The sequence below is a fragment of the Petaurus breviceps genome, unplaced genomic scaffold, assembly GCF_028583685.1.
Source record: "Petaurus breviceps papuanus isolate PSGF00001 unplaced genomic scaffold, PetGlider_PUasm1.0 78, whole genome shotgun sequence".
NCBI classification, from domain to species: Eukaryota; Metazoa; Chordata; class Mammalia; order Diprotodontia; family Petauridae; genus Petaurus; species Petaurus breviceps.
The window spans coordinates 4856704-4883206 of NW_027186502.1; the positions used below are offsets into that span (position 1 = coordinate 4856704).

Sequence of the window (26503 nt, forward strand, 5' to 3'; positions counted from 1 at the left end):
TGGTGACATTGGCCTTCTTGCAGTTTTTTGAACAAGACATTCCATCTCTAAACTCCAGGCATTTCCACTGACTGTTACCCATGCTTGAAATGTGTTTCTTCCTCATCTCCTCCTGGCTTCCCTGACTTCCTTCAAGTCTCAGCTAAAATTCCATCTTCTATGGGAAGCCTTTTCTAATTCCCCTTAATTCACATGATTTTCCTGTTGATTATTGCTAATTTATCTGGTATACAGCTGTTTGCATGCCGTCTCCTCCATTAGACTGTGAGCTCCTTCATAGTAGGATCTATCTTTTATATTTCTTTGTATCCCAGTTCTTAGCACAATGTTTAAAACATAGTTGGCAACTAATATTAATATAAAATTAATTATTGATATATTGACTCAACAGGGAAACAAGAAAGGGGAGAAAGGAAAGGAAGAATAAGAAGAAGGGCAAATCAAGGGAGAGATTAGTCATAAGGAAAAAAAAGCTCTAACTATGGATATTACATCATAAAGAGGAAAGGAAAGAAAGAAAGGATAAAAGATCCTCCAAATGGGTTCTGGGTGAGGGAAAGAGAAGATGGGTAGGGAAGACATAATGTATCAAACCTAGAGTACTGATCCTGAGCACACTGCTTCTTTCTCACCAGCTTCTTCTGTATAAAGAAAGGGTGGAAAACTGTGATCAATGAAGTGGCCAACCATGATTTAAGAATATCACAATGGAATTCATCTCTTGATGAAGAGGTGATAGACTTGAGATGCAGATAGAGACGTGTGTGTGTATGTGTGTTTGTGTGCATGTGTATATATGAATGAGATCAATTGGGCATTTATTTAGTCTTACTGTTCGTATTTGTTACAAGATTTATGCTTTCATTTCTTTTCAATGGAGTGGGGGAGGTAGTGCAAATTTTTGTTAATTGAAAAATTAAATATCATTTTAAAGAGAACATAGGGTGAATGTAGTTAAGATTGAATATGAAAAAAAGTAGTTAACAAAAATCTTTTGTGGCAAACTTCTCTGATAAAGATTGGACGAAGAATGGATTCAAATTTATAAAAATAAAAGCTATTCCCAGTTACAAATGGTTAAAGGATATGAAAGTCCTTAGGAGAAATAATTCAAGTGATCTATTTTTGTAGTTCATTTGTTGAATTATGTCTGACTTTTCATTACCCCATGAACTATAGCATGACAGGCCCTTCTATCTGCTACTATCTCCCAAAGTTTTTCCAAGCTTGTAGTTGTTGCTTCTATGACACTATCCATTTCACCTTCTGCCATCCTTTTCCCCCTTTTCCTTCAGTCTTTCCTAACATCAGGGGCTTTTCCAACGAGTCCTGTTTTCTTTCTATGTGGCTGAAGTATATAAGCTTCAGCCTCAGTATTTGTCATTCCAGTGAGTAGTCTAAATTAATTTCTTTTAGTATTGACTAGTTGATCTTCTTGTTGTCCAAGAGACTCTCAAAGCCTTCTCAGCACCACAGTTTAAAGTGTTGATTCTGCAGCACTCAGCTTTCCTTATAGTCCATCTCTCACAATCATGCATTACTACTGAAAAAAACCACAGGGTATCTCTGTGGATCTTTGTTCTTTTTTTAAATTTTCTTAAAGCAATAGGGGTTAAGTAACTTGCTCAAGGTTACACGGCCAGTTATTTTTGTGTGGGTGTTAAAGTATCTGAGCCCGGAACCAGGTTTCCCGACTCTGGGGCCGGTGCTCTTATTCACTGCGCCACCTGGTCGCCCCCTGTGGATCTTTGTTGACAGTATCATGTCTCTGCTCTTTAGCAGATTGCTTAGATTGCCTTAGTTTTCCTTCTAAGGAATAAACATCTTTGAATTTCATGGCTGTAGTTGGTATCTTCAGTGACTTTTGAGCCCAAGATTGTAAAATCTGACCCTGCTTCCATTTCTTCTCCCTCTATTTGCCAGAAAATGATAGGACCAATTGCTATGATCTTAGCCTCCTCAAGAGGCTTCTTAATACTTCTTTGTTTTCTGCTATCAGAGCGTTGTTGTCTGCATATCTGAGATTGTTCATATTTCTCCTGGCAACCTTAATTTTAGCTTTTGATTCATCCAACCTGGCATTTCACATGATGTACTCTGCATATGATTTAAATAAATAGAGTGACAATATATAGTCTTATTGTACTCCTTTCCCATTCTTAAACCAATTAGTTGGTTCAAGTTTGGTTCTAACTGTTGTTTCTTGACCACATACAGATTCCTTACTAGACAAGTAAGATGATGTGGCACTTCCATCTTTTTTGAGGACTTGCCATATTTTGTTGTGATCCACACAAAGACTTTATTATAGTCAATGAAGCAGAATTAGATGTCGTTCTGGAACTCCCTGACTTTCTCCATCATCCAGTGAATTTTGGCAATTTACTCTTTAGTTCCTTTGCTTCCTAGAAAACCAGCCTGTGCTTCTGGTAATTCTTGATTCACATATTGCTGAATCAAGCTTGCAGAATCTTAAAAATAACCTCGTTGGCATGTGAAATGAGTGCAATTATTCAGTAATTTGCACATTCTTTGTCATTACCCCTCTTTAGGACTGGGGAGTAAACTAATAATTTCTAATCAAGTGGCCACTGTTGAGTTTAACATATTTGCTGATATATTGAAGGCAGATCTTTAATAGTATCATCTTTTAGGATTTTAAATAACTCAGCTGGAATTTTCACCTCTACCAGCCTTATTGTTAGAAATGCTTCTTAAGCTCCGCTTGATTTCATTATCCTGGAAGTTTCCTTTAGATCAGTAACTATGCCATTGTGATTATCAGTGATGATCAGATCAATGATCTTTCTTGTATAGTTCTTTTAAATTTAATTAACTTGACTTCTGTCAAGTCTCTACCATTTTTGTCTTTTATCATACCCATTTTTGCGTGAAATGTTCCCTTGATAATCTAATTTTCTTGAAGAAAACTCTTGTCTTTCCTGTTCTCTTTAACATTTTTTGGCCTTTTTTTGGAGAACAATTGGGGTTAAGTGACTTGCCCAAGGTCACATGGCTAGTTTTTGTGTCAAGTGTCTGAGGCTGAATTTGAACTCAGGTCCTCCTGACTCCAGGGCTAGTGCTCTATTCACAGCACCACCTAGCTGCCCCTTTCCTGTTCTTTTTTCCTCTATTTCTTTTCATTCCCATTTAGGAAAAAACTTCTTGTTTCTTCTTGCTACTCTCTGGAATTTCACATTCAGTTGAATTTGTCTTTCCCTTTCTCTTTTCCCTTTTCCTTTCCTTCTTACTTGAGTTATTTGTAAAGTTTCATCATATAGCCATTTTGTTTTCTTGCTCTTCTTTTTCTTTTGGATTTTTTTTTGTTGCTGCCAGTTATCTATAGCTATATTTAAAAATGCTCTAAATTACTAACTAGAGAAATTCAGACTAAAGGAACTATGAGGCTTTTTCTCACACTTGTAAGAAAGGATCACAAAAGTGGACAATGTCAAATATTGGAAGGGCTTTAGGAAAACAGGTACATTAATACATTGTTAGTTGAGTTGAAAATTGGTCCAGTCATTCTGGAAAACAATTTGGAACTATGCTCCCTAAACTACTAAACTCTGAATATTCTTTAATACAGCAAATATTCTTTAATATAACTATACAGCTAGTTGAGTTATAGGACTACACTGCACAGAGTTCAAAGAAAGGGGAAAAGTCTCTTTCTCTCTCATATATAAATATAGATATATCTATAAATGTATAGATTCTCTCTCTCTTTCTCTCTGTCTCTCTCTCTGGAATCATATCAGTTGGGGGAATGACTGAACAAATTATGGTATGTTAATATAATGAAATATCATTGTGATATAAGAGAAATTTGGGAAGACTCATGTGAACTGTTACAATATTAAATGAGCAGAACCAGTAGAATAATTTATACAATAACCATAACATTATAAAGACAAACAACTTTGACATTTAAGAACTCTGATCACTGCCAGAAGACTAATGATGAAAAATGCTACCCACACCCTGACAGTGAGGTGATAGAGTTAAGATGCAGAATTATATATATTTTATATCATAAATGTGGGAATTTATTTTCCTTGACAATGCATTTTCCTTACAAGAGTTTTCTTTTTTCTACCTTTTCCAGGGGGAGATGGGAAGTAAGGAGAAAAAAACCCCAAACTTTATTAATTGAAAAAATAACTTAAAAGAAAACAATTTATAAAAAAAGAATTGGGTATAGAATAAAAGATGTCATCATCATTTGAAGAGAGGATTATCCTGGGTCAGTCCTATGCTCTTGGGTCACAGAATATGCTTTTAAATATCTTTTCTCTCAGGTTTCAGTTATTGACACAAATAGAACACAAGAATGTTTCAGAGAAGACCTTATATTTCCAGTTTATTTTTTCTTCTTCTGCATGATAAAAAGAGCAAATGCCTGGAGGGATAGAGAACTATTGCCACTGGGTAGCTGAAAAGAAATAGAGGAGTGAAGAGATCCAAAACTTTGTTTGCCACTGAGCATACTATAAAAATACAGTATGAAACCCAGCAGGCTTCTGCAAACAAAGTGTTCCTTTAAGTTAATTAGTATTATATAGAAAATGAACTCTTCTGCTTATTTACAAAGCTACAGATTTATGTAAAGCAAAACCAATTATACTTAATGCCTAAACTATTCCAGGTGCTCAGTGACAGTGTTGCTAAGCACTAGAGATTAAACTACTCTTTGAAAATGTCTTGTTCTAAATGGAAGAAGGCATAGTAACTGCATTTTTAGCTATCATTAATACTGTCAAATTTTAGAGTTTTTTTAGGGTAACTCTTGGTTAACAATTCCATAGATTATCTTGTATTATATGGGAACAACTAGAGGCTTCATATTTGTTTTTTTTTTTGACTATGATTGGCACATTAATGAATTACAGAAAGATTAGGAAGAAAAAAGACAAATTCCCAGTTAACAGTAAGATCTATTGAGCAATCCTTATCAGGTCTAAGAGTATGTTGACCATCTGATTCCCCTTTGGAAGCCAATTTTGCAATGGTACATTTTGACTTCTTCAATAGAAAAGGGTTCTTTTTTTGTGTGTGTGATGGAGGGAGGCCCATAAAGTCCCAAAGAGAATGTGTATGGCTCTTCACTTATCTTTAAAATAGAATTGATTGAGTAAAAGAAACACCTGGAATTTTATAGCAGTAGCTTGGCAAAATGAATATGCACACCACACCAAGTCAGTTTTTGCACATTTTTGTTCTACAAATCTAGAATCTTTTATATGCATTCTAAAGGGCTTTATTACTGCCACAGTAATAGTAAACTTTACTTATCTCGTGCTAAAATAGCAGATGCTATAGAATATAATGATCTCTTCTAAGCTCCCACCCTCCTTCCCCAGTATTCAAATTAGAAATCAGAGATGGTTTATCTGGCTTTCTAGACCTCACTTAATTGCAAAACTTTCTCTACAGATGGCATACTCCAGATATTTAAACCATTATCACAATAGCAGTGGAGACAGAAGGAACCTTGGGGCTAGGAATTTCCTTCTAGTACTCTGCTCTGCTTGGTCACTCTGGTCAGTCTTCTGGTCAGTCAATATTCCCATAACCTTCTTTAGTTCTTTCTCCTTTTCTTTAGTTTGCACATTTTTATTAATTCATATAAGTCTGACAAATACTACACAGTCTGAATGTCACCTCTTTTGATCACTGGTTCTTTAGAGGGAACTTAACCTTTAAACTTGGAGTATGTTTTCTAATCATCCAATTCAAATCTTGTTTAGGGTAACATACAGGTAATACACAGATATAATTGCTTTCCTCAGAGAAACCTGCCATCTGCTGAGGTGTATCTTATATTTCTGCTTAAAGTGACAAAAAAAAAAGAAACCTTGTGGTTAATATTATGAATGTCATTTTTCAATAGCTATGCTCTCACTCTGCATCAGGAATACATTATGATTCTTCAATTTGAAAAGTAGCATGATAATATGTATAATATAGGAAGTCTTTTGTGGCATAGTTTTATTTTGAAATACTTTGAAATAGCTATTCATCCAATAATATATGCGTGTGTGGGTATAATTGTAAAATCTAAATTTCTTTTTAAAAATTATTTTTATTTTCACTTTCAAATCCTCTCCTTCATCCATTCCATCTCCTACCCATTATATATATGTATATATGAAGCAGTACAAAATATAAAAATCTAAATTTCTATAAGCCTTTACAAATAAAATACAAAAAAGTGATAATGACATAAATCTCAAAAATATTGGGTCTTACATTAAGATAGACAAAACACTCAATCTGAAGATTACAAATCAAAAACATTATGATGACACATCACATCCAGTTTCACAATGTTGTCTCATAAGAATCAATAGGAGATGAAAATTACATGATACTGTCATAATATTTTAAATACTGGTCATTTTGGAGAAGCGTTTCTTCAGGATGATGTCTTCTGACTCTCTGGTTATGAAATTGATCTAGATTATGGTATCTAAAAAAAGGAGCAGGAGGAGAGAAAGGAGGAAGAAAAGGAAGAAAAAAGAAAACTGTTATTATTACTACTACTACTGTTAATTTCCTATATTTAACATAATTGTTGTGGCAAGTATACATAGCTACTTTCTTCTTCCTTTTTCATTATAAAACCCTTTAAAAAATTATCAACCTGGCTTAATGTGCACCCTCAATTTGAGGAGAATGGATTTAAAATTGTTCAAAAGAATTATAAATAGGATCCTTTCTTTGTCACTACTAGTGTGACACTGAGTAAATTACTTAATCATATATTTTTTCAGCTATAAAGGTGGAGAGATGTTTAGAGGGCCTTTAAAAGTGTCTCCCAGATCTAAATCTATTATTATATATCATATGCTAAAATTTTACAGAAAAAGTTAGCCCAAGTGGAATGCAAGCTTTTGGGACTGACAGCATAACAAGAGAAAGAGAAACAACTTTGCTGAGAAGAGAAAAGGGGGATTATCTAAACCAGAGGTCCTTAAATTGGTGTCCATGGATAACTTTCAGGAGGTCTATGAATTTTTTACATTTTGATAACTATATCTCAGCATAATTATATTCCTTTGTAATTCTACGTACATTTTTTGAAACACTTAACATTTTTGAGAAGGGGTTTGTGATTCAAAAAAGTTAAAAAAAAACCACACCAAAAACCTCATCTAAAGAGTGAACAATGGAGGTAACCAGGAAATTGGGAAAGAATTTTTACAAGTGTCTCTGATAAAGGCCTCATTTCTAAAATATATAGAGAACTGTAGCACCAATGCAACATTTACAGTGCTAGCAGTCACTATAAATATACCTGCATAGTGCTCAATCACAAAATATAATAGACTCTCCATATAGAAGATAGAAGCAAAACATTTATTTAGACACTAGAAAGCCAAATCCCCAAACCAGTAAGCCAATGCCATCATAGCAGCAAAGAAGTTAATAAACCACAACAACACAGAGAGCCACAGCATCCTTTAGCCTTCCCACAAACCAACATTCACTCACAAGCCTATCTGTCTCCCTCTGATATATCCTCTCCTCCCAATCGTGTCTAGCTTCTCTGACCCCCAGCTTCCTGTGGGTTCTGCTCCACTCTTCAGCAAACTCCTCCTACCACAGGCTCCATGTGATTACATTTAGTCTATTAGGAGGCAGAGTTTATTTTCAAAGCAGGGAAAGTTTTGAAATTCCCTTAGACTTATTAAGGGGCAGGGAAGATTTCAAATGACCATTATCATTACAAGAACTCAGTCAAATTTATAAGAATACAAGTCATTCCTCAAATGATAAATGGTCGAAGGATATGAACAAGCAATTTCAGAGGAAGAAATGAATGCTATCTATAGACATAAGCAAAAATGCTCTAAATCACTATTGATTAGAGAAATGCAAGTCAAAACAACTCTGAGGTATCACATCATAACTATCAGATTGGCTATCATGACAAAATAGGAAAATGATAAACATTGGAGAAGATGTGGGAAAATTGGAACACTAATTCATTGTTGTTGGAGTGGTGCACTGATCCAACCATTCTGGAAAGAAATTTGAAACTATGCCCAAGGGGCTATAAAAATGTGCATATCCCCAGCAATACCACTTCTAGGACTGTCTCCCAAAGAGATCATAAAAATGGGAAAGGACCCACATATATAAAAATATTTATAGCAGTTCTTTTTTTTGTGGTGGTCAAGAACTGGAAATTAAGAGGACTCTCACCAATTGGGGAATGTCTAAACAAATTGTGGTATATGAATGTGCTATGGAACAGGTGACTTTCCAAATAACCTGGAAAACCTTATATGAAGTAAAGCTGTGAATTGAGCAGAACCAGGAAGACATTGTACACAGTAACAGACATAGTTTGTGGTGACTAACTTTGATAGATTTATCCCTTCTCAGCAATACAAGGACCTAAAACAATTCCAAAGTACTCATGATGGGAAATGCCATCCACATCCAGAGAAAAATTATGGAGTCTGAATACAGGGCAAAACATACTATTTTCTCATGGTTCCTCCCACTTGTTCTAATTCTTCTATACAACCTAACTAATATGAAAATATGTTTAATAGGAATGTATATGTAAAGCCTATATTAGATTGCATGACATCTTGGGATGGGAGTAGGGAAGGAAGTGAGGGGGAGAAAATTTTAATCTAAATTAAACTAAATTTAAAAAATTAATTAACATAAAAAAAGAGTGAGTAATGTGGAAGCATAGAAAATTCACCAATCAACTTGGAAGACAGGTGGGTATTTGGACAGGGTAAGTAAAAAAGATAACATGGTATAATGACAAGCAAAGAATTAGTTAACATCGTGTTTCAGCTTTTAAATTATTTAATTCCTGGTTTCAGTTCAAGTTTCTTTTAAGCCTTGCCCATGATTGCATCAAGTCTTTGTTGAGAAGAAGAACTTCTAAACCCCACAACTTATGAACCCTAGAACTTGTGAACTCCTGCTGCTGATGCAATAGGAAGGGGAGGAACTGATAACAATATATAAGGAGAGGCCCAGGCTGGAGACAGCAGAACTGAGAACTGAAGAGAACTGAGAAGAACTGAGAAAAGAACTCCTGTGGCAGAGCTTAGAAAGAGAAAACTTGTGGTATCCTGGCACTCTGTTTGTCTGTTCTGTTTGTATTGATTTTTGTTTGTAATACATTGTACAGAAGTTCTGGGACCTTACTAGAAGCCCTGAAAGAGGATTTTCTGGTTGTCTGTTTACAGAGGTCCTGGAAGAGGGTTTTTGGAGGTGCTGGGACTTTACTGATGTTTTGTCTTGACCTCTCAGACCTTGTTTGTGTATCTGTATTGATTTCTATGTTGATTATTTGTTTTTACCTCTTGGACCTTGTTTGTGGGTCTGTGTTGATTTCCATGCTAATGATTTGTGTTGACTTCTTGGACCTTGTTTGTGGGTCTCTGCTGATTTCACATGCGTACAGTGAATTGATGATGGTGCCAGCAATGTTCATGAATGTTATCGTGGCTCTGTTAAGCTTTGTGTTCCCAGAAATAGGAACTGTGAAGGATTTGAGGTGAGCTGGACCTGGTGAACTTCAATATGGAACAGGAACTGGATGAGGAAGTGGTTGAGGAACTGGACAAGGAGCTGAGAGCTGCCTGCCTTTGAATCCAGGTGACAGTTGCGTAGATTTGGGCAAGAGCTGGGACTATGGAAGAGGAACCATGGAAGCTGAGAGCCAGCTTTGAGTCAAGATAAAAGACCTCTTCTTGAATACTTAATGATGACTGAGAAGATTATGATTTACTGTGATCTGGGGTGGAGAACTTTGACCTTTCTACTTTGTGTCCCTTACAGAGGCCTGCTCCTTAAGGATGATTGAGTTGAGGACTTACTGAGTGATATCTTTTGTTTAAAACTATGTGACCACTTTGGTGAAAACTATGTGGCCACTTTAGTGATAACTTGTTATCCTATAACATTGTGAATTCTGTACTTTGGTTTTTGTCAATGTTTTGTCTTAGTTTGTTACTGAATACATAGAGAGTTCACTATACTATGTAATTAGAACCTTGAAGCTGTTCACAGCAGCAGTTGTCTGGAATGCTGCTCATGCTTGGATTTATGCATGGTCATGTAAGACATATCAGGATTACTAAAACTCAGAATGAACTGACTCTGATAAGGAAATGAGGGCTTTAAAAACTATAGTGGAGAAAAGAAGAAATTAAAGCAGTATTAGGGTAGGGATTCTTAATGGTTTTTCTGTCATGGACATTTTCAGCAGTCTGGTGAAGCCTATGAATCCATTCTCAGAATAATGATTTTACATATATGACATAAAATACATAGTATTTCAAAGGGAATCAACTATACCATTTAAAAATATTTATTAATAATCACATTGTGATATAGTTGAGAACCTTTGGGTTAGGACACCTGCTTGGTGAGAATGGCATGATGATAACTAAAAACCCAGAGAAGTAAGAGTGACTCAATTTTCATTTTAATTCTGTTTTTTTCTGAAAAAGAAAATGAATTTTGAACTAGAAAGAGAAGAACAAATATGACAAATAGGAAGTTCATACCCAATATAAATAAGGAGAGGGTAAAAAAGCACTTGATTCCCTTTGATGTATTCATGTTACCCAAGCTAGGTAAACATACTGAAAAAAAAAATCAGGGAAAGTAATTGCTGAGCCACTGTCAGTGATCTCTGTAAAAAGCATGGAGAATGGAAGAGGTATTGAAGCACTGAGTACAAGCCAATGTCCTGATTTTCAAAAAAAGGAAAGGGAATTAAAGATGGAATCTATAAGTAAGAGAGTTTAATTTGATTACTGAGGTTGTGGGGAGACAGACAAACAAACCCTAGAATATATTATTAAAGAGATGTTTAGCTTCCCTTGGCTGGCCTTTTGGAGCATGATGCCCAGAGTCACAGTGAAGGTCATGAACCAGCAGGAGTTTGTGCGGACCCTGGCTGCCTTCCTGGAAATGTCAGGAAAGCTGAAAGTCCCTGAAAGTATGGACATGGTCAAATTGGCTGAAAATAAGTAGCTGGTGCCCTGTGATGAGAACTGGTTGTACACCCAAGCTGCCTCCACGGCCCATCACTTGTACCTCCAAGGTAGTGCAGGTACCTCGGATGGGATCCATGACCAAGATCTATGGTGAGTACCAGGGCGATGGGATCATGCCCAGTTACTTCAGCAGAGTCTCCAAGAGCATAGCCTGAAGGATCCTGTAAGCCCTAGAAGGTGTCATGATGGTGGAGAAGGACCAAGATGGGGACTGTAAGGTGACACCTCATGGACAGAGAAAAGTGGATAGAATTGCCAGACAGGTGGCAGCTGCCAACAAGAAAACAAACCACACCAGCTTCATTAATAAACTGCCTTGTTTGGAGAGAGAGAGAGAGAGAGAGAGAGAGAGACAGAGAGAGAGAGAGAGACAGAGAGACAGAGAGACAGAGAGAGAGACAGAGAGACAGAGACAGAGAGACAGAGACAGAGAGAGAGAGAGACAGAGAGAGACAGAGACAGAGAGACAGAGACAGAGAGAGACAGAGAGAGAGAGAGACAGACAGAGACAGAGAGACAGAGACACAGAGAGAGACAGAGACAGAGAGAAAGAGAGATAAATGTTTAGTGAATATCTTGTAATAGGTGTTCATAAAGAGCCAAGTGTACATAGGTCATTCCACACTATCTTCTATTCCCTTTTTTTCTGACGGAATTGTAGACCATGAGGATATTTTAGATATAATTTATTTATATTTTACCAAAGCATGTAATAAAATGTTTCAGGATTTTCTTGTCAGAAAGGAAATATGTACACTACACAGTATTATAATTAGATGGGTTCAAAACTGGCCAAATTATAAGGCCTAGAGACATAACGATTTGAGGTTATTTTGGAAGCAGGATCTTCATGGAGTATTGCAACCCCAACTCTGCTTAGGGACCTGTGCTTTCTTTGACTTACTTAACAAGTATGTCAACAATTTAGAGAAAAGTATGGAATGGAAGTTTTCCAAATTTATAAATGATGCATAGCTGGTTCCTAGGAAGAGTTCATGCATAAGATGAGAGTCAAGTTTCAAGAACTTGAAAGGCTACAATATTGGACTTGATCTAAGTAAATGAAATTTAACAGAGATAAAGATTAAGTCTTACTCTTGTGGCAAGAAAAATAGCTTTGCAAGTAAAAATGAGAGTGTCTTAGATACATAGAAGTTGGTTTGAAAAAGAGATCTGGGGGTTTTGGTGCACTGAAAAAACTCAATATGAATAAACAGTTTTTTATAGCATCCCAAAACAGGCAAATACATTGTAGGTTATATTAAGGTGAACAATAATGTATTAGAATAAAGAAGTGATAAAATGTTTTACTCTGTCTGTATTTAGTTACCTCCGGAGTATTTTGTGCAGTTCTGGGAACCACATTTTAGGGATTACACTGATAAAGTAGAATGGATTTAAAGAAAGGCAACTAGGATGATGCAACACTTAGAGATCATGCCATTTAATCATTGGTTAAAGGAATTAGGGATGTTCAGCCTGGAGAAGAGGAAGGTGATGTGATGATTATCATCACATATTTGAAGAGTTGCCATCTCAAGGATGGAAATTTTGCTGTTTTCCCTAACTGGCAGAATTAGGAACAGCAGGTAGAAATTGCAAACAAAGATTTATTCATAATATAAAAAAAAAGATTTCCAAACAGCCGAAGGTATCCAAATCTGGAATGGGCTGCTTGAAGAGGCAGTGTCTTCTTATTCATTTGAAACTGTCTAGTTTCAAAGACTGGATGGTCACTTGTTGGGGCTACTATAGAGATGATTCTTTTTAGTTATAGGATATATTAAATGGCCTGAAATTTCTTCTAATGCTGAAATTCACTGATTCTGTGATACCTGACTATCTAGAAACTCAAATCCTATTGTTTTGGCAGGGAAAAGTAGTGGGAAGAAGAAGAAAAACAGAGTCAAAATTGAAAGAAAAAATAGTGGTTATTTGGGGTGGATGAGAGATGGCAAGAAGGAAAGAACTGGGTGAATGATAGAGAGTGATTTTGAGATGTGACTGATAGTTCTTAGGTGGGTGGTAGCACTGAGAGCAAGTGGTGGAAATAAAGATTGATTAGCTGTGTATAAGTAGGGGGATATCACTAAATTAGTGGGTTAGATTGATGGGATTGAGAATGGAAGCATGGATAAACAGGAGAAAAGAGACAGTACAACAATCTCAAGTTGTTACATAAGTGATCCTACTTAGGCTTCTGCTGACCTTGAAGTGGACCCTGCTGCTTTAAACACTTATATATAAGTGCCTAAGCCATATTGGATTCCTGGCTACTTATTTAATGATATTTACTTTTAATGGCAATTACTATAATTCTTATAATCCACATGGTGATACTTTTCTTTTTAAAATATCAATATTTAATGTAGAAACATTTGCTTTCTAAGAAAATCTTTAGAATTGAGGAAAACAGTATTTTATTGAAAAAATCATTGCAAAACTAAAAGTCTAAATTTCAATTCAGTTCAAATCTGAATAATCTATATCGTATTATGCCAATATGTCCATTTTTCTAGCTATGATACTCAGAATTCTTGTTGGTTTAGTGATTATTCCAGGACCAGTATTTCATTGAATAAGAAATTGTTTCTACCACCACTGTCTAGTATTTAATTAGGTACTTACCTATGTGAAATGCTCCAGAATCCTAGGATGTTCAACAACATTAATGATGCCAAAAAGAAGAAGGTGTTTTCTAAATTGCCTTTGTTTAATGCATTTGGAAACCAATTGCCTGCGTGGAACAAATGTAATTGTTATTCAATTCCAAGTGTTATCCAAAGAAGTTACTATGACTGATCATTACACAGTGCATAGAATTTGGTTTGGTTCAATAATGGCAACAAAACTCTGCCAAAGCACCATTGTTGCTAATTAATTTTATTCTATAAGAGGCAATAACACAGGCCAGACAGGACATTCAGAACATGTTATGTCATCTTTGAAGGTCAGACTAATTTGATCTCAGGTGCCATGGTCTAAGAATCAAGACATTTTAAAATTCATTCAGATTTCATTGTTATCTATGTGAACATGGGCACTTCAACTTCTTTTTCTCAATTGCCTTACTTGTAAAATAGAGGTAACAATTAGTGAACAATTATATATTAAGCACCTAGTATGTGCCAGGCATTATGTTGAATCTTAAGTATACAAAGAGGCAAAAAAAACAGTCCTTGTCTTCAAAGAGCTTACAATCTAATGGGGGAAACATGATGCAAATATATACAAGGTTGTTGTTAATTGTTTTTTCAATCCTGTCCAACTTTCAGTGACACAATTTGGGGTTCTCTTGGCAAAGATACTTGGCATGGTATGTCATTTCTTTATCCATTATACAGATGAGGAAACTGAGGCAAACAGGGGTAAGTAAGTGTCTTGCCCAGGCTGATGCAGCTAGGAAGTATCTAAGGCTGGATTTGAATTCAGGTCTTCCTGACTCCAGGCCTGGAAGTCTATCCTCTGCTCGTTCATACACATATAGGGTAAATAGAAAATAATTAAGAAAAGGAAGACACCAGAATTAGGAGTAGTTGGTAAAGGTTTCTAGCAAAATATGAAATTTTAGCTGAGCCTTAAAGGAAACACAGAAGTCTGTTTTCAGAGTGGAGAAGAGAGAAAGAGCATCAGACATGGAAAACAAAGGAAATAGTTGGACCCCACAGTCCTGGAGAGAGAGTGATGTAAAATGAAGCTGGAAAGATAGGATAGGACTAGCTTGTGAAAGGCTTTGAAAGCTAAACAGAGGAGTTTAAATTTGATTCTAGAGGCCATAGGAAGCTACTGGAGTTTATTGACTAGGAGAGTGACATAGTCAGATCTGCACTTAGAGAAAATTATTTTGGGAGAAGTGTGAAGGATGTGCTGACTTTCCAAGAGTCTAGGTGAGAGGTGATAAGAGCCTGAACTAAGGCGATAGCTGTATGAGTAGAGAGACAAAGTAAGATGCAAGAGATGCTGTGGAGGTAAAAATTGCAAGATTTTTTGACTGGAAACATGGGAAGAACAAGAGTAAGGAATTGAGAATAATGTCAAGATATTGCCATTTTGTTTTAATGGATTAAATGAATTTGATGTTAATTCTACATCAAAGTATAGGAAGCATGAGTCAAATCAATGAATTTTGTACTAGGCTTAATCACATTGTTACTCCCTTCAACAACCTAATTTCATACTTTTTAAAATTACTCATTTCCTATGACCTCTTCCTCTATCTACTTCTTACGACTAAATTTCTTGAGAAAACTATCTACAATTTGTGCCTTTATTTCCTCTCCTCTCAACTCCCTTCTGAACCTTCTGCAGTCTGGTTTACAAATTCATCATCCAACTGAAAATACTCCTTCCAATGATACCAAAAATCTCCTAGTTGACTAATTTAATTGCCTTGAGTCAGGTGGGGTGTTGCAGGCTTGTGATCCTTGATGGTCCCATGGCTTCAATTATTATCTTTATGCAAATGATTCACAGATTTGTTCAGTCCTAAATTCTCTCCTGACCTCCCGTCTTATATCACTAGCTGGTTACTGTATATTTCTCAAACTAGATGTCCTATAGATATCTTAAACTCAAGACATCCAAAAAAGAACTCATTTTCTGCTAACTCCTCATTTCTCCCCAATTTCCTTGTTTATATCGAAGGCACCACTTTTCTCTCAGTGTTACAACCTAGGATTCTCCCTCTACTTACACTCAGCTCACATATCCTATTTGTTGACATTTTCTATCATTTCTACCTTCACGTCTTTTGTGTACGCCCCCTGGTGGATGCTCTCATTACCTCTGGACTCCTGCAATAGCTTTCTGATCGGTTGTCCTGTTTCATCTGTCACCGCTTTAGCTGATCTTCTACTCTTCTTTTTCCTTTTATAATTCTATTTTAAAATAGCATTTTATTTTTTACAATTACTTGTAAACAAAGTTTTCAACATTCACTTTTATAAGATTTTGAGTTCCAAACGTTTTTCTCCCTCCCTTCTCCCCTCCCCAAGATGGTGAGTAATCTGATATAGGTTATACATGGACAATAATATCAAACATGTTTCCATATTAGTTGTGTTGTGAAAGAAGAATCAGAACAAAAGGGAAAAACCAAAAGAAATGACAAAAATGTGAAAACAGTACGCTTCAATCTGCATTCAGACTTCATAGTTCTTTCTCTGCATGTGGATAGTATTTTCCAATAAGAGTCTTTTGGAATTGTCTTAGATCATTGTATTGCTGAGAAGAGCCAAGTCTGTCAAAGTTGATCATTGTACAATGTTGCTGTTAATGTGCACAATGCCCTACTGGTTCTGTTCACTTTACTTAGCATTAGTTCACCTAAATCTTTCCAGGATTTATTTTTCTGAAATCTGCCTGCTCATCATTTCTTATAGCATAATACTATCCATTACATTCATATACCACAACTTATTCAGCCATTCCCCAATGGATGGGCATCCCCTCAATTTCCAATTCAAAGTGATCTTTATAAAGCACAGGTAGGTGTGATTATATCATTCTCCTACTCAATAAACTCCAGCGACTCCCTGTTTCCTCCAGGATAAAGCAGACAATCTCCTGTTTGGTTCTTAAATGCCTTTCCTGGTTCCCCCTACTGCTAATTCCCTCCCTTTGAAATAACCTCCTATTCAGACTGTACATAGCATGTGTGTGCTTAGTTATTTATATGAGGAAATAGATGGCATTAGAATGCGAGTTCCTTAAGGACAGGGAAAAGATTTTTGCTCTTCTTTTAATCATCATAGCTTAGCATAGTGCCTCCTATATAGTAAACACTTAATACTTCCTCACTGACTTGTCTCTTCCATTAGAATATAAGCCCCTTGATGTCAAGAACTGTTTTACTGTCTTATATTTGTGTCCCCAGCTCTTAGCCCAGTGCTTGTAAACATAGTAAATGAATAATAAATGTTTTATCTGTCTGTCTGTCTGTCTGTCTCTATCTATCTATCTATCTATCTATCTATCTATCTATCTATCTATCTATCTATCTATCTATCTATCTATCTATCATCTTTCTATCTATCTGTATTTTAATTTTCTTTGAACCAGTCTAACTAAGCTTGGAAAGAGCTAGGTTGGCAACAAGAGGAAGGATTTTTCAACCTCAGCAAGTCTCAAAGACAATATACTAAATGATAATGGGGTTGCTTTCTGGGTTAGTAGATGGAGCACCCACATCAAAAGAATTATCAATCCTAGAAGTACTGAAGCATAGATTATATGCATAACATGTCATTAAGTTATATATGATTATGGCCTGAAAACTTAAGTTTCTGAAGGTTATTTCAATGGAGCACAAGTCAGTCAATCAATAAAATTTATTAAGCACCTACTATGCGTAAGGTGCTGTATTAAGCACTGAAGATACAAAGGCAAAAGATAGTTCCTATTCCCAAGGATGTCACAGTCTAATGGGGAAGACAACATGAAAACAATTATGTACAAACAAGGACATATACAGAATATATTGGAGATAATTAATAAAGCCAAGATTCCAGCATTCAGGAAAGGCTTCCTATGGGGGAAGACTGATGGGATTTTATCTGGGACACAGGATAAGCTCTTATGACCCAAGTCACCTAATCTGAGAACCAACTTACTTATGTTTCTAGAGACTTATAAACAAAGGGTTGGACACCAAGTGATTATTGTTCTTATTACCTGGCCACAACAACTCATGAAAGCCAGCTACTGAGGCACAGACATGTTGTGCTCTTCCTTGGTAGTAGAATTACCCACATGGTTGAAATAATGAACCTGTGAAGTGCTAAAATATTAAATTATACTGAAGCATCATTACCAATAGGATATACAACATTGTCTAAAGCAAGGAAGTCTGATGGAATTTTAGTTGGGACTTGGAGGACAAACTCTAGTATAACCAAAGTCACCTAATCGGAGAAAAATCACCTAATCTGAGGCCCACTTTAATTAAATTTGAGAGATTTATTAACACAAGGTTGAACACCAAGTGATTATTGTATAGTCTAATGGGAGATGATATGAAAACAGTCATGTAAAAATAGGATAAAGGACAAATTGGAAATAATCAATAGAGGGAAGATGCTGGCATTAAAGGGGATCAGTAAAGGCTTCCTGTGGGGGAATATATACATATACATACATAGACACACGCATACATATGTATTCACACAATATGTTGTTCAGTCATTTTTCAGTTGTGTCCAACCCTTTGTGACCCTATTTGGGGTTTTCTTGGCAGAGATACTGGAGTGATTTGCCATTTCCTTCTCCAGCTCATTTTACAGATGAGGAAACTGAGGCAAACAGGGTTAAGTGATTTGCCTAACGTCACACAGCAAGTAAGAGTCTGAGACCAGATTTAAAATCATGAAGATGAGTCTTACTAATTCTAGGCCTAATACTCTCTCCACTGAGTAACATAGCTGCCCTTCCTTTTATGCACACACACACATACATATATATATATATATATGGTTACAATATGATTTTTCCTTATAAGCCTATATATTTTATTATATGAATTAAAAAAACATTATTGTCAAAAGTGGTCCATAAGCTTCATCATACAACTAAAAGGGTTCATGACACAAAATTTTTCATAACCTCTATTCTAAATTATTGTTCCCAAAAGGACAATGTTCCATATGCTTCAGAGAGAAAAAAACCAATTGCTTTTCTTAATGGGTAGAACATTTCTAGAGCATTCTGATCTATAAATAGAACAGAAGTTTATGGCATTTGAAAAGTTTTATGAGATAAGGTTCTGACTGATTTTTTTTCATGTTGTGCTAGATTGTTGAAGAAGTAATGTGGGATATCAAAGCAAAGTTTTGGAAAAAGTATATCTCCTTTTGCCAAGAGCAGCTGACAGTAATTCTCAAGATAAATGAGGGGAGTTGTGTGAGAGTAGATATCAATAGAAACCAACAAATTTCAATTCAACAAATTTTTTTTATTAAGCTCCTACTATGTGTAAAGTGTTAGAATCCATGAAATATCTTTGACATACATGATATAGATTGTCAGTAAATAAACTATAAAATTTTATTTTCTACCTACTTTCCCAGTTTTACCATGCTTCTTACTCTAACTTTTTCTTAAAAGGTGTATTAATCATATTGTCTGTTAAACAAACAGTTGACAAGCAGTAAATAGATGAAGAAGCCAGCTATGACTATAGATGCTAATTCTAATTTTGAACTGTATATTCTGTGATTTTGTTTTATTTTAGTTTTGCTTTTTGGAGGGGGAAAGCAGGGCAAATTGGGGTTAAGTGACTTGCCCAAGTTCACATGACTAGTAAGTGTTAAGTATTTGAGGTCACATTTGAACTCAGGTCCTCCTGACTCCAGGGCCAGTGCTCTATTCACTGTGCCACCTAGCCACCCCTGTCATTTTATTTTGAAATAACTATTATTGGTATTCAACCATGGAAATAAATTTGAATCCATCATATTATTGCAATGATAAATAAAACCACGTATCAGATGAAGAGAAATGTTAATAACTTTTGTAATTTCTTTTTTTTTTTTTTGCTTTTTTGGAGGGGGGAAGGTAGGGCAATTGGGATTAAATGACTTGCCCAAGGTCACATGGCCAGTTTTTTATGTTAAGTGTCCGAGGCTGGATTTGAACTCAGGTCCTCCTGACTCCAGGGCCAGTGCTCTATTCACTATACCACCTAGCCACCCCAACTTTTTGTCATTTCATTGTATTATTTTATTTAAGTTAGAGGGAATAGATGTGATTTCTTTAATAAAGGGAACTTTTGGATGAGGAAACTACCTATAACAACAATAGTAGCTAATATTTATATGGTACTTGAAGCTTTGCAAAGACCTTTACAAATATTATTTCATTTTATCCTGACATGGAGGGATAAATGCTATTATTCTCTCCATTTTCAGATGAGAAAACTGAGGCACAGACAAGTTAGATGACATGTCCAGGATTATACAGTTAGTGTCAGTTTAGATTTGAACTCAGGTCTTCGTGATTCCAAGTCTAACATTTTATCCACTGCACCATCTAGCAGATCAGGTAAGGTTAGCTCAGTGCCTTCTTTACAATTTTGTATAGATCAATGTGGGAATTTTCTATTTCAATTGTAAACAAAATGTAAGTATTTGACTTTAGCATAGTCTGTTTGAATGGGGAGAATTTGGGGGGGGGTGAGGAAGAGTATCATTTTACTTCATGACGTACTGGAAAACCAACCAATGACGAAGGCTTTTGCTTCCAGAAAGTATAGAGAACAGTGAAAAGTTTGTAGTGATCTTCCCACTGTATGTCATATCAAAATTCTTATCTATGCACAATAAATATTTATTAAAGGGTATAACTGAATATCCCCAATTCTGTCAATTGATCTTCATATGGATTGAGCTCAAGCTGGTCTCCTTCATCTTATTTGTTCACCGCTAATCATTCTTCAGCTTTTCAAAGTTCTTCCTAAAATATGGCTCCTAGAACTTAAATCTATATACCAGAAATGATTTGACCAAGATTGAGTGTAGTGAGTCAACCACCTAGTTTTCTGGCCTTGAACAATATGCTTTTTCTAATTTGGTCTGATTGCAATAGCTTTCTTAGGTGCAACATCACACTGTTGACTCATATTGAGTTCACAGTTCACTAAACCTCCTCAGATCCTTTTCAGATTGCTGTCTAGCATGTCCACTTATGCTTTCCTTGTGAAACTGATTGTTCAAACCAAGAATAAAATTTTACATTTATCTATTTAAAAGTCAATTTTATTAGATTCAATCCAGTGTTTTAGGCTGTCAAGGGTTTTCGATTTCCAGTGCTATCATGTAGTGTGTTAGCCATTTCTGCCAACATTGGTGTTACTGTCAAGCTTAATAAGGATGCCAGTTATGACTGTTAAAATATCCAGAACTTTAAGGCATACAGAATTTAGGAAAGGACTCAGCTATAAAGCTCATAGCCTCAAATAACTATACAAAAATGGAAGAATTATGGGCAGCATAGGACCTGAAGTCTTAAGACAAAGAAGAAAATTTGACCATATGATCATCACTGAGACTTGGTGGAATGTCACCCAAGATTGCTATATGACTCTGGATAGGTATGTATTATTCAAAAAGAATGGGATAGATTAGAAAGGTGGACAGAGTAGCATTATCTATTAAGGGATTACATAGTACTTATGTGTGGAAATCTAAGAACCAAGGTAGATAAGACACGGTGGAGGTTATATAAATGAACATTAATCCAAAACAAAAGCCATTTTCATCAAGAATATACTAAAACAGCTTGAATAGAAAGAAGATAGACTGGCAGTTCCAGAAACAACACCCAAATCTAGAACTGTAGCATAGTGAAGTCAGTGATAAACTTAGAGTCAGAATAGACATGAGTTCAAATCTGGATTCACATACATGCTAGCTGTGTGACTGCCCCTGAGTATTAGTTATCTCATCTGTAAAATGTAAATCATAATAGTGTCTACTTGACAAGATTGTTCTGAGGACCAAATGAGATTCTATATGTAAAGTGCACGGCAAACCATAAAGCACTTTCCATTAAGTGTGAGATGTTATTATGATGATGTGACAGGGTGCTCTAATTATCCTGACATCTTCCCTTTCTTAAAAGTAGAATAGATAATGATTTCTGGGAATGTCTTGATGATAATTTCATCTTTTGAAAGGTGCTGTCTTGGTATTATTTCTCACCAATAAGGAGAAACTTGTTGCCTGTATGGGAATGATTGGGGCCTTCAGTGAAATTTGCTATTAGGTTAGAGATTAGTACTTGACCTGAGCTTTGGGGATTTCCTACATGAGGGCAGGGTCATTCCTTTTTTATGCACACTCAGTTCTAGTTCAGTAATTCCTGAGTCATCAGTTTTTCTGGTTTCACAGTTAATTAGATTATTTCCTCCTCATTACATAGTACCAACCAAGAATAAAATCTTACATTTATCTCTTTAAAATTCCATTCTCTTGGTTCTATACAGTGTTTTAGGCTGTCAAGAGTTTTCTGATTTCCAATGCTATCATCTAGTGTGTTAACCATCCCTGCCCAAATTGGCATTATCTTCAAGTTTAATAAGCATGGCATTTATGACCAGTAAAGATACCCAGAACTTCAGGGTTGTGGGAAAATAGAGGAAAGGAGCCAGCAATAAAACCCATGACCTCAAATTCCTATCAAAGTCACTTGATGAGTCTCTCTAAAGCTAGAAACTTGACTTCCTGCAGTTTCTATGAAGTTGTATTAGAAGGCAGACAATATGTGCACATGCACTATACAATTCCCTAGAAAGAGCAAAATGTAACATACTCCCTCTGTCACTATTATTTTGTACAACCAAAAAAAAAACCTTTATCTTCACCAGTGCTTAGCATGAATTTGCTAAGTCAGATCTGCCTCAGCTCAATCTAATGGGTTATTTGCCTACGATTTAGCATTATACCAGAATGAGCTATAAAATATACCATTTAACATTGTCAGTTGACAGCTTATGTGCTATAACTTTATTTTAGTAGCTTATAAGCTTTTACTGTTACAATTCACACTCATGCAGTTTTTCAGCTAACATTTCCAGAGAATGATTGATTGAAAATAAGGAGCACCAATCCATAGAAGACATAGGCAATGACTTTTTAAGACTGCAATTGGATCAGAGGATTTTAGAGGTGGGAGTGACCTTGGAAAGTATCTAATCCAACCCCATAATTTTACAAATGTGATTAAATGACTTGTCAAAGATAGTGATTGGGAGAGCCAAGATTTGAACCCAGATCTTTTGACTCCAAATCCAGTTCACTATTTGTTTTATCAGAATTTAAGTACAATATAGAATTTAAGAAAAGGCAGTTTGCTGATGCAGTGGATAGAGTTCTGGGCCTAGAGTCAGGAGGACCTGAGTTTTAATCTGGCTTCAGACACTAGCTTTGTGACTCTTGACAAGTCACTTAACCTTGTTTGCCGTGGTTTCCCCAGCTGTAAAAGGAGATGGAGAAGGAAATGGCAAACTACTCCAGTATCTTTGCCAGGAAAACCCCAAATGGGGTCACAGAGAGTTGGACATAATTCAACAACAACAAAATAGAGTTTAAGGCAGATTATCAAATATTATAATTAATAAATGTATGTAAGCATAGTAATATCTTATTGGATTACAAACTCCATAAGCATATTTGTCAGGTCAGGATCTACTTGAGTTCCCCAAACTAAAAGTGTATAGGGCAATGAATAAACTCCCAAGATAAATATATGGAGAAGTTATAAGGCCATCTATATTATGAATGACTTCATAATTCATAAACGTTCTATATTTACCTATATGTGTATATGTTATTTCTCCCTTTAGAATATAAACTCCTTGAGGGCAAAAACAGCTTCATTTTTGTCCTTTTTGCCTTAGTTGCTAGTACAAGGCTCATAGGGGATTTTCCCCCCATTTATACTGAGGCTCAGTGAGGTGAGCTGACATGAAGTGGTAGAAGAAGTAGGACTCAGATGCAGATCTTCCAGATCATGGGGCTGTGGGAGTAGTAGTAGATTACCTCTACTTCCTTCCTGCTGCTGGGGCTGTGGAAAGAACAGTGGTTTTGGAGTCAGAGGACTTGGTAACCTTTCTTTGGTACTTACCACCTATGTGATCTTGGTGACAACTAAGGTCACTTAACCTTTCCAGACTCCAGTTTCCTCATCTGTAAAATGAGGAGGTTGTATTAGCTGAAGGAGCCTTCCAAATGAAGATATATGATTCTACTCCAGCTCAATGTCAATCATGGTCTAGGCTTAACTCTGGAGCCACAAAATTTGGAGCTTAAAGGTGCCTTAGGAATTATATAGTTAATTAAAAAATTCTTTTATATTATGAACTGAAAAAACAACAAATTTGAACATTTCAATATACAAAAAAAATGAAAAGTGGAATTGTAAGTGAAAATTTTGAACTTCTGTTACATACATTTTGGCTTTCTTTTTCCACCGTACACAGCTTGGTGTGTGTGTGTGTGTGTGTGTGTGTGTGTGTGTACTTAAAATTTAATATGGTAGTTCAAACCAGCTTGTTTGTGTTAACCTTCTGAACTTCCTTCTGTTCTCTTCTGTTTATTTATTTTATGATTCATTGACATTTTTTTTCTTCCTTTAAAAAAATAGCACCTTTTCTAGTATTATTCTTCCAGCTCCAACTGGTCAGAGTATGTCTGGTATATTTCCTTTCAGCATCTAAGGATATTCCTTAGGGGTAGGATGTTGTTTTCCTAATGCTAAATACATACATGCATACATTATATATATATATATATGTATATATATATATATGCCAATGTGTTCTTCCAATGATTAGCAGTTAATATCATTAAGTCAGCCACACTTTGCTTCCAGAAAGGGATATTTTACTGAGGTGGCAGAGAAAGAACAGCTGATACAAAATATCCCTCAAAAATCCATGACCTACTCTCTCAGAATCCAGGGGAAAGTAGACTCAAGCTTAGAGAGCACAAGTGGCAAAGGGATAATTCATAACTCCTAGAAATCTTTTATTTGGAGACCTCAAGATGCCCCCCTTTGGGAAGGTATGATTTTCTTCTGGACTCTCTCGTATAACCTTGAATTTATCTTTGTTCATTTTAGTCAGCCTATTTGCAGATGCAGACATTGTATTAGCTGTTGCTTCTCTGGAGGCGTGGATACGTCATTGATTTTAGTCTAGATTTTTTGGGGTGGCTAGGTGGCACAATGAATAAAGAAAGCACCAGCCCTGGGATCAGGAGGACCTGAGTTCAAATCCTGCCTCAGACACTTAACATAAAAACAAAAAAACTAGCCGTGTGACCTGGGACAAGTCACTTAACCCCAATCGTCCTATCTTCCCCCTCCAAAAAGCTAAAAAAAAAAAAGTCCAGATTTTCTTCTGGGCAAGGTCAGGGTGGGAAAAGGGAGTTTTTTGGAAGGGGAAGCTTAGATGTTATGTATGCAAGGCTGAGGTGCTCCCCTTTCTAAGTTATTACTTCTTCTTTTTCCAACTACATATTTGCACGAGACTAGATTTTCTTTATATATTTCAACCCAAACAATGCAGTGCAATAGATTGAATATAGAAACAGATAAGAGAATCCAACTGTCTTCTATTAAATCAGACATTAAAGAGATTGGAAAAAATATGTAAAACAAGGCTACTCTTCTCACTCTTTTTGTTTAGAAAATATATTTATTTTTCATAAAACATGTTACTTATATTAATATGAAATAGATCTCTTATTTTAAAATAAGGTAAATATTTAATGACTTTTTTATTTTGAATATGGTAAATATTACTAGGTATAACCTACATGAACATGTGTTTTATGGTCCTCAATCATTTTTAAGATAGTAAAGGGGTCCTAAGTCCCCAAATTTGACAACTGCTCTAGAGAACCATTTAAATTATGGAAAAGTCTTTGACCTACATAGGTAGAGCGAATTTTCTCATCTGGGAGTTCCTTATATTAATGAAATCACAAATCCAGTTCCTATAGCAACGAAAAGTGTTGCTATAAATATATTTGTTCATATAGATCCTTTACCTTTTTCTTTGATCTCTTTGAGTAAAAGCCTGGTAGAAGTATTCTACAACATAGTAACTTTTGGGAGTAGAGTTCCAAATTGCTTTCCAGAATGATAGAGTCTATCTATTTTGTATAGTTTCTATACATGTCCATTTTTGTCACTGTCACTATCTTCCCACATGCTGCCTAATTCTCTCACCTTTAAAAAAACAAAGCTTTCCACTGTATCAAATAAGTATAGTTCCACAAAAATAAATGTATCCATTGAGTGTGTCTGAAAAAGTATGTCTCATTCCATACCTCTAGTCCATCATTTCTCTTAATGGAGGGAAAGAGCATGATTTATCATCAGTCTTTGTAGTCATAATTGTTCATTATGTAGAATATAGATCTTAGATCTTTGAGTTATTTTTCTTTAAAACATTGCAGTCATGTAAATTGTTCTCCTGGTTCTACTCACTTTACTCTTTATTAATTCTAAAAAGTCTTTTTCAGTTCTCCGAATCCCTTTCATTATTCCTTGTGGACATTCCTTTACATCCACATGCCATAATTTGATCAGGCATTTCCCAATTGATATGTACCCCTTTGTTTCCAATTCTTTGATGCAACAAAAAAGTCTCTTCTAAATATACTTAAAGATATAGGTCCATGCTCTTTTTCTTTAAACTCTTTGATGCATAAGCCTCGTAGTGGTATTCTAAAATTACTTTTCAGACTGATTGGGACCATTCAAAGCTCTAACAACAGGCATTAGTGTATTTGTCTTTCTATAGCTTTTCCAAAAATTGTAATTTTTCTTGTCATCTATGTATCTATCCATCATCTATGTATCTATCTATCATCTGTCTATCTATCTATCTATCTATCTATCTATCTATCTATCTATCTATCTATCTATCTATCTATCTATCTATCTATCTATCTATC

The 26503-nt window shown here is 35.6% G+C and overlaps 2 protein-coding genes across 2 annotated transcripts in view; one reads left to right on the forward strand and one right to left on the reverse strand.

Moving 5' to 3' along the window:
- The window catches only part of MGST1 (microsomal glutathione S-transferase 1), a 359649-nt gene that overhangs the window by 48910 nt on the left and 284236 nt on the right, over window positions 1-26503 (forward strand). The gene's annotated exons all lie outside the window — the stretch shown is intronic.
- SLC15A5 (solute carrier family 15 member 5) overlaps window positions 6325-26503 on the reverse strand; it is a 145468-nt gene continuing 125289 nt past the window's right edge. Inside the window, 2 exon segments of the mRNA XM_069106060.1 lie at window positions 6325-6472; window positions 13674-13782. Coding sequence (XP_068962161.1) covers window positions 6325-6472; window positions 13674-13782 — 257 coding nt within the window.